Source organism: Pristiophorus japonicus, chromosome 27, assembly GCF_044704955.1.
Source record: "Pristiophorus japonicus isolate sPriJap1 chromosome 27, sPriJap1.hap1, whole genome shotgun sequence".
Classification (NCBI taxonomy): Eukaryota; Metazoa; Chordata; class Chondrichthyes; family Pristiophoridae; genus Pristiophorus; species Pristiophorus japonicus.
The window spans coordinates 11435298-11444779 of record NC_092003.1 but is presented as its reverse complement, the minus strand read 5'-3'; the positions used below and the strand labels follow the sequence as shown (position 1 = coordinate 11444779).

The following is a 9482-nucleotide window of genomic DNA, read 5'->3' as shown; positions in this document are numbered from 1 at the left end:
AGGAACGGTGAGAGATCATGGCGGAGGAGCGGTGAAAGATCATGGCGGAGGAGCGGTGAGAGATCGTGGCGGAGGAGCGGTGAAAGATCGTGGCGGAGGAGCGGTGAAAGATCGTGGCGGAGGAGCAGTGAGAGATCGTGGCGGAGGAGCGGTGAAAGATCGTGGTGGAGGAACGGCGAGAGATCGGGGTGGAGGAACGGTGAGAGATCATGGCGGAGGAGCGGTGAAAGATCGTGACGGAGGAGCGGTGAAAGATCGTGGTGGAGGAACGGCGAGAGATTGTGGTGGAGGAGCGGTGAGAGATCGTGGCGGAGGAACGGCGAGAGATTGTGGCGGAGGAGCGGTGAGAGATCGTGGCGGAGGAACGGCGAGAGATCGGGGTGGAGGAACGGTGAGAGATCATGGCGGAGGAGCGGTGAAAGATCGTGACGGAGGAGCGGTGAAAGATCGTGGTGGAGGAACGGCGAGAGATTGTGGTGGAGGAGCGGTGAGAGATCGTGGCGGAGGAACGGCGAGAGATTGTGGTGGAGGAGCGGTGAGAGATCGTGGCGGAGGAACGGCGAGAGATCGGGGTGGAGGAACGGTGAGAGATCATGGCGGAGGAGCGGTGAAAGATCGTGACGGAGGAGCGGTGAGAGATCGTGGTGGAGGAGCGGTGAGAGATCATGGCGGAGGAGCGGTGAAAGATCGTGACGGAGGAACGGCGAGAGATCGGGGTGGAGGAACGGTGAGAGATCATGGCGGAGGAGCGGTGAAAGATCGTGACGGAGGAGCGGTGAGAGATCGTGGTGGAGGAGCGGTGAAAGATCGTGGTGGAGGAGCGGTGAAAGATCGTGGCGGAGGAACGGCGAGAGATTGTGGCGGAGGGGCGGTGAGAGATCGTGGCAGAGGAGCGGTGAGAGATCGTGGCGGAGGAACGGCGAGAGATTGTGGCGGAGGGGCGGTGAGAGATCGTGGCGGAGGAGCGGTGAGAGATTGTGGCGGAGGAACGGCGAGAGATTGTGGCGGAGGAGCGGTGAGAGATCGTGGCGGAGGGGCGGTGAGAGATCGTGGCAGGGGAGCGGTGAGAGATCGTGGCGGAGGGGCGGTGAGAGATCGGGGTGGAGGAACGGCGAGAGATCGTGGCGGAGGTGCGGCGAATGAGGGTACGGGGCCCAGAAGAGCCAAGGGCCCAGGGGCAGCACGGGCCCAGCCCACACTGTGCGATATGTGAGCGCACTGGGTCCGTGCAGCAGAGCTGGTCTCCAGTCGTACTGGTTAACCCTTGCCACTGGACCAAGACCTCGCTCTGTCAAGCCCCGTGTGGTGGCTGGTGTGCAATGGTCACCCCACGTTAAAAAAACCCACCCACAGGCATCTTCCACCCCCTCAACTGGAGTTCAGGACCTGGAACATGGGGTCCTTCATTGAAACATCTGCGAACCCATGTGGAAGGAAGTCATCCTCGTTCGAGGGACCGCCCATGACGATGGTGACTGACATCGGTGGCTGCAGTACACCAGTAGTCCACTAGGGGGGGGGGAGTGCAACTGCAGAAATAGTTGACTTGCGGGTTGAAGGGAACCAAAAGGGTTTGCGCTGCGAGAGGCCTGGGTGGGGGGAGGGAGTGTTGTAGCGCTGCAGATAATGGAGGTTCCATTGCACACGGAAACAACATTCAACGCATCAAAGCCAGCCGACTCGCACGCGACGGGCACCGAGAAAAGATTGCACTTCAAATCCAGACCCGCGCCTCTTGCCGGTAAGCCAGTGCAGAGAAAGAGGGAGAGCAAGTACTCACGGTAATTGCATATGGTGCCTCCGAAAGATGTCATGCTGCAGTCGCAGGAGTACCCGTCCCACTGCTGCATGCAGGCGCCCTGGTTGGCACATGAGTCCTCCTGGCACGTGGTGCTGGGGCCTAGGGAGGCGGTACAGAAACAGAAGAACATAAGAACATATCGGAGCATATAGGAATAGGAGCAGGAGTCGGCCATTCGGCCCCTCGAGCCTGCTCCGCCATTCAATACGATCATGGCTGATCCGATCATGGACTCAGGTCCACTTCCCTGCCCGCTCCCCATAACCCCTTATCGGTTAAGAAACTGTCTTAAATGTATTCAATGACCCAGCCTCCACAGCTCTCTGAGGCAGCGAATTCCACAGATCTACACCCCTCTGAGAGAAGAAATTCCTCCTCATCTCAGTTTTAAATGGGCGGCCCCTTATTCTAAGACCATGCCCCCTAGTTCTAGTCTCCCCCATCAGTGGAAACATCCTCTCTGCAACCACCTTGTCGAGCCCCCTCATAATCTTACACGTTTCAATAAGATCACCTCTCATTCTTCTAAACTCCAAAGAGTACAGGCCCAACCTACTCAACCTTTCCTCATAAGTCAACCCCCTCATCCCCGGAATCAACCGAGTGAACCTTCTCTGAACTGCCTCCAAAGCAAGTGTATCCTTTCGTAAATATGGAAACCAAAACTGCACGCAGTATTCCAGGTGTGGCCTCACCAATAACCTGCATAACTGTAGCAAGACTTCCCAGCTTTTATACTCCATCCCCTTTGCAATAAAGGCCAGGATACCAACATAGCTGGGGATCAAACGATCCTGACCACAGGAGAACGCCACCCTTCCCGGAGCCTGCCCCCAACGATTGACGATTGAGCCCTCCCGGGGCACCAGTAGGGAAGTCCTGCTACAACTGTACAGGGTATTGGTGAGGCCACACCTGGAGTACTGCGTGCAGTTTTGGTCTCCGTATTTAAGGAGGGATATAGTGTACTTGCATTGGAGGCAGTTCAGAGAAGGTTCACTCGGTTGATTGCCGAGATGAAGGGGTTGTCTTATGAAGAAAGGTTGAGCAGGTTGGGCCTGTACTCTTTGGAGTTTAGAAGAATGAGAGGTGATCTTATTGAAACGTGTAAGATTCAGTACAGAGGGGGCTGGACAGGGTAGATGCAGAGAGGATGTTTCCTCTCGTGGGAGAATCTAGAACTAGGGGGTATAGTTTCAGAATAAGGGGTCGCCCATTTAAGAGGAGATGAGGAGGAATTTCTTCTCTCAGAGGGTTGTAAATCTGTGGGTGACCCCTTATTCTGAAACTCCATCTCCCCGCCTTTGGCCCATGTCCCTAAATACCTTGGGTTAACAGAAATCTATCAATCTCCGATTTACAATTAACAATTGACCCACCATCGATTGCCGTTTGTGGAAGAGAGTTCCAAACCTCTCCCACCCTGTGTGTGTAGAAATGTTTCCCAGCTTCACTCCTGAAAGGTCTGGCTCTAATCTTTAGACTGTGCCCCTCGTCCCAGACTCCCCAACCAGCGGCAATAGTTTCTGTCTATCTACCCTCTCTGTTCCCCTCAATATCCTGAAAACTTCCATCAGATCGCCCCTTAACCGTCTAAATTATAGGAAATAAGACCCGAGTTTGTGTAATCTCTCCTCGTAACTGAACCCTTGGAGTGCGGGTAACATTCTGGTAAACCTACGCTGCACTCCCTCCAAGGCCAATATACCCTCCCTAAGGTGTGGTGCCCAGTACTGCTCTCAGTGCTCCAGCTGTGGTCTAACCAGGGCTTTGTACAGCTGCAGCATAACTTCTACCCCCTTGTAAGAAATAGGAGCAGGAGTCGGCCATTCGGCCCCTCGAGCCTGCTCCGCCATTCAATACGATCCTGGCTGATCTGATCATGGACTCAGCTCCACTTTCCCTGCCCGCTCCCTTGACTCCCTTATCGCTCAAAAATCTGTCCAACTCCACCTTAAATATATTCAATGGCCCAGCCTCCACAGCTCTCTGGGGCAGAGAATTCCACAGATTTACAACTCTCTGAGAGAAGAAATTCCTCCTCATCTCAGTTTTAAATGGGCGGCCCCCTATTCTGAGACTATGCCCCCTAGTTCTAGATTACCCCACGAGGGGAAACACCCTCTCTGCATCTACCCTGTCCAGCCCCCTCAGGATATTATATGTTTCAGTAAGATCAGCTCCCATTCTTCTAAACTCCAATGAGTACAGGCCCAACCTGCTCAACCTTTCCATTGTAGCCTAGTCCTCTAGATATAAAGGCCAGCATTCCATTCGCCTTTTTTGGCTATTCTCTGTACCTGTCCCTGACATGTTAATGATCTGTGTGCAGGTTAAACCTCTCTTATCTGGGACTTCCTTATCCGGAACCACCCCTTGTCCGGCACCATCCTGGCCACCGGGTGGCGCATGTGCCAACATTTCTCGAGGCCGACCTCTGGCCGATGACCTCCCCTCATCCGGAGAAGAGAGGTTCAACCTGTACCAGAATCCCCAAGTCTCTTTGCACCTCCGCTGTTTTAAGCTTTGCACCATTTAGAAAGTATCTATTCTTTCCAGGTCCCAAGTGGAAGACCTCACACTTTCTTACATTGAAATCCGTATACTGTATGTACAGGTGTTCAAGCAAATAAGACCATAAGAAATAGGAGCAGGAGTCGGCCATACGGCCCATCGAGCCCGCTCCGCCATTCAATGAGATCGCGGCTGATCCGATCATGGGCTCAGATCACGAGGGGTCGGGACAGAGTAGAGAGAGAGAGAAACTGTTCCCATTGGTGGAAGGGTGGAGAACCAGAGGACACACAGATTGAAGGCGATTGGGAGAAGAACCAAAGACGACACGAGGGAAAACGTTTTTACGCAGCGAGTGGTTAGGATCTGGAATGCGCTGCCTGAGAGGGTGGGGGAGGCAGACTCAATCGTGGCTTTCAAAAGGGAGTTGGATAATTATAATAACTTGTATTTATATACCACCTTTAACATAGTGAAACGTCTCATGGCACTTCACACCAGTTTGACACCAAGCCATCAAAGAAGAAATTAGCGCAGGTGACCAAAAGCTGGGTCAAAGAGGGCGGTTTTAAGGAGCGTCTTGAAGGAGGAGAGAGAGGTGGAGAGGTTTAGGGAGGGAGTTCCAGAGCTTGGGGCCCAGGCAACAGAAGGCACGGCCACCGATGGTGGGGTGATTTATAATCAGGGATGCTCAGGAGGGCAGAATTGGAGCAGTCTCAAGGTAACAAAGGCACCTGTTGTAATGAATGAGGGTTTCAGCAGCAGAAGAGCTGAGGCAGGAGGCGGGCAATGTGTCGGAGGTGGGAAAAGGCTGAAGCAGGGCTACGGGGAAAGAGCAGGGGGGAGTGGGACTGGCTGAGGTGCCCTTGCAGAGAGCCGGCACGGGCTCGATGGGCTGAATGGCCTCCTTCCCTGCTGGAACCGTTCCACGATTCTATATTTAGTTGTAGCGATTTGGTGCAACTGAGTGGCTTGTGAGGCCATTGCACAGGGTCAGTGACGAGCCAATCACATCGCTGTGGGTCTGGAGTCACATTGCGGCCAGACCGGGTAAGGGCGGCAGATTTCCTTCTCTCAAGGACATTAGTGAACCAGGTGGGAATCCTTTTCAGTCCAGATTTATTTAACGAATTGAATTTAAATTCCCCAGTTGCTGTGGTGGGATTGGAGCTCCCGGTTCCCGATCATTAGCCCAGGACTCTGGATTACTAGCCCAGGAACAAAGCCACAATGTCACCGTTCACACTGTGCTGATTTCATTGGGGGTGCATCAATTAGATCTCAAACTGCCTTGGGTTAAGGAGAGGAGGGAACAGGGGACACGGAAATCATTTGTGAACTTGATTGCAGGAGACTGCATCCATTGAATAATAGAATGACACTGCACAGCAAGAGGCCATTGGGCCCATCGAGCCTGTGCCGGTTCTGTGACAGAGCGATCCAATCAGTCCCACTCCCCCCGGCTCTTTCCCCACAGCCCGGCAAATGTTTCCTCTTTTGTTACCTTTCAGTAATTGGCAGGGGGTGGGGGAGATTTAGAGGGGATCTGAGGGGAAATTTCTTCACCCAGAGGGTGGTGGGGGTCTGGAACTCGCTGCCTGAAAGGGTGGTAGAGGCAGAAACCCTCATCGCATTTCATCATCATCAGCATAGGCAGTCGCTCGGAATCGAGGAAGACTTGCTTCCACTCTTAACATGAGTCCTTAGGTGGCTGAACAGTCCAATACGAGAGCCACAGTCCCTGTCACAGGTGGGACAGACAGTGGTTGAGGGAAGGGGTGGGTGGGATTGGTTTGCCGCACGCTCCTTCCGCTGCCTGCGCTTGGTTTCTGCACGCTCTCGGCGACGAGACTCGAGGTGCTCAGCGCCTTCCCGGATGCACTTCCTCCACTTAGGGCGGACTGGTCTTTGGGCCAGGGACTCCCAGGTGTCGGTGGGGGATGTTGCACTTTATCAGGGAGGCTTTGAGGGTGGTCCCTTGTAACGTTTCCTCTGCCCACCTTTGGCACGTTGGCCGTGAAGGAGTTCCGAGTAGAGCGCTTGCTTTGGGAGTCTCGTGTCTGGCGTGCGAACAATGTGGCCCTGCCCAGCGGAGCTGGTCGAGTGTGGTCAGTGCTTCGATGCTGGGGATGTTGGCCTGGTCGAGGACGCTAACGTTGGTGCGTCCGTCCTCCCGGGGGATTTGCAGGATTTTGCGGAGACATCGTTGGTGGTATTTCTTCAGCGACTTGAGGTGTCTACTGTACATGGTCCATGTCTCTGAGCCATACAGGAGGGCGGGTATCACTACAGCCCTGTAGACCATGAGCTTGGTAACAGATTTGAGGGCCTGGTCTTCAAACACTCTTTTCCTCAGGTGGCCGAAGGCTGCACTGACGCACTGGAGGCGGTGTTGGATCTTGTCATCAATGTCTGCTCTTCATTGCATTGAAAAAGTACTTGGATGTGCACTTGTAACCTACAGGGCTATGAACCGAGAGTTGGAAAGTGGGATTAGGCTGCATGGCTCTTGGTCAGCCGGCACGGACACGATTGGCCGAAATGGCCTCCTTCCATGCTGTAAATTTCTTTGATTCTATTCTTAGTCCCTTCTGGTTGTTTTGCCAATCACCTTAAATCTGTGTGTCCCTCTGGTTCTCCACCCTTCCACCAATGGGAATAGTTTCTCTCTCTCTACTCTGATTTTGAACACCTCGATCAAATCTCCTCTCAACCTTCTCTGCTCCAAGGAGAACAACCCCAGCTTCTCTCAGTCTCTCCACGTAACTACGGTCCCTCACCCCTGGTCACCATCATCATAGGCAGTCCCTCGAAATCGAGGAAGACTTGCTTCCACTCTAAAAGTGAGTTCTCAGGTGGCTGAACAGTCCAATATGAGAACCACAGTCCCTGTCACAGGTGGGACAGACAGTGGTTGAGGGAAGGGGTGGGTGGGACTGGTTTGCCGCACGCTCCTTCCGCTGCCTGCGCTTGGTTTCTGCACGCTCTCGGCGAGGAGACTCGAGGTGCTCAGCGCCCTCCCGGATGCACTTCCTCCACTTAGGGCGGACTGGTCTTTGGGCCAGGGACTCCCAGGTGTCGGTGGGGATGTTGCACTTTATCAGGGAGGCTTTGAGGAAATGTTTCATCCCCGGTACCCTTCTGGTCAATCTGCCCTCAACCCTCTCTGCTCTGAGGAGAACAACCCCAGCTTCTCCAGTCTCTCATCCCTGGGACCATTCCAGTAAATGTCTTCTCTCCAAAGCCTCCATGTCCTCCCTAAAGTGCGTTGCCTAGAATTGAACGCAGTGCTCCAGCTGGTCTTTAACCAGTGCTTTATAAAAGTTCAGCAATAAACGTATGTGGACATCTGGTGCGGACTAGGAAAAGTCTTGGCTCCAGACTCAAATGGTTCTTTGTCGCTCAGTGTCATGAAGAATGACCAGGCGAGTGAGAGATTCTAGTGCTGCTAGGGCCCACGGAGCTATCAACTCGCGTAAGTCGTGGAAAAGAAGGAAAGCGAAAATGGGAAAAGTCAACAGAAAAGAAGAATAGACAACTTGGATAAATTCTTGAAGATGAAAATATTGCAGGGATGTGGGGAAGGAGCGAGGGGGAGTGGGACTGACTGAGTCGCTCCTCGAGGGAGCTGGTAGGGACTCGATGGGCCGAATGGCCTCCTTCTGTGCTGTAACCGTTCTGTGATTCTGTGAAACACACAAACATAGAAAATAGGTGCAGGAGTAGGCCATTCGGCCCTTCGAGCCTGCACCACCATTCAATATGATCATGGCTGATCATGCAACTTCAGTACCCCATTCCTGCTTTCTCTCCATACCCCGTGATCCCTTCAGCCGTAAGGGCCATATCCAACTCCCTTTTGAATAGATGTGGCTTCTTCCGAAAACGGGGAACTCAACATTTGGTGCATGATCGCCAGCCCGGATTGGAGGAAGTCACACAGCTAATCCTCTTTTCCAAACTGCTTTTCTGGGTCTGATTACTTCTGATGTCTCAGCTCTATACTCCCAAGATTGGCTTGACCCCTGCTCTCTCAAACCCTGACTCAAGATCACGTGAGCTCACTGGGCAAGGGGTCAGCTAGCCCTCAAATCCCTTCAGGCTCATCTTCAAACCTGGGGACACACGATATTAGCCGAGGCATAGAATACCAGAGCAGGGAGGTTATGCTTGAACTGTATACGACACGAGTTAGGCCACAGCTGGAGTACTGCGTGCAGTTCTGGTCACCACATTACAGGAAAGATGTGATTGCACTGCAGAGGGTACAGAGGAGATTTACCAGGATGTTGCCTGGACTGGAGAATTTTAGCGATGAGGAAAGATTGGATAGGCTGGGGTTGTTTTCTTTGGAACAGAGGAGGCTGAGGGGAGACCTGATTGAGGTGTATAAAATGATGAGGGGCCTGGATAGAGTGGATAGGACGGACCTGTTTCCCTTGGTGAAGGGGTCAACAAACAGGGGGCACAGATTTAAAGTAATTGGGGGGAGGTTTAGAGGGGATTTGAGGGGAAATGTCTTCACCCAGAGGGTGGTGGGGGTCTGGGGCGGAACTCACTGCCTGAAAGGGTGGTAGAGGCAGAAACCCTCACCACATTTAAAAAGTACTTGGATGTGCACTTGTAACCTACAGGGCTACGGACCCAGAGCGGGAAAGTGGGATTAGGCCGGGTGGCTCTTGGTCGGCCGGAGCGGACACGATGGGCCGAAATGGCCTCCTTCCATGCTGTAAATCAGTGCTGCAGTTCAGAGAAGGCTCACTCGGTTGATTCCTGAGATGAAGGGGGTTGTCTTATGAGGAAAGGTTGAGCTGTACTCATTGGAGTTTAGAAGAATGAGGGGTGACCTTATTGAAACGTATAAGATTCTGAGGGGGGCTGGACAGGGTAGATGCAGAGAGGATGTTTCCCCTCGTGGGGGAATCTAGAACTAGGGGGCATTGTCTCAGAATAAGGGGTCGCCCATTTAAAACTGAGGAGGAATTTCTTCTCTCAGAGGGTTGTAAATCTGTGGAATTCTCTGCCCCAGAGAGCTGTGGAGGCTGGGTCATTGAATATATTTAAGGTGGAGATGGACAGATTTTTGAGCGATAAAGGAGTCAAGGGCGCGGGCGGGGAAGTGGAGCTGAGTCTCGTCGCCGAGAGCGTGCAGAAACCAAGCGCAGGC

At 53.2% G+C, this 9482-nt stretch overlaps 1 protein-coding gene across 1 annotated transcript in view; it reads right to left on the bottom strand.

The window, feature by feature from the left end:
• The window catches only part of LOC139239484 (neurexin-2-like), a 1141616-nt gene that overhangs the window by 927844 nt on the left and 204290 nt on the right, over nucleotides 1-9482 (bottom strand). The window contains exon 11 of the mRNA XM_070868266.1: nucleotides 1781-1900. Within this exon, the coding sequence (XP_070724367.1) occupies nucleotides 1781-1900 (120 nt within the window). The remainder of the gene's footprint in view (nucleotides 1-1780; nucleotides 1901-9482) is intronic.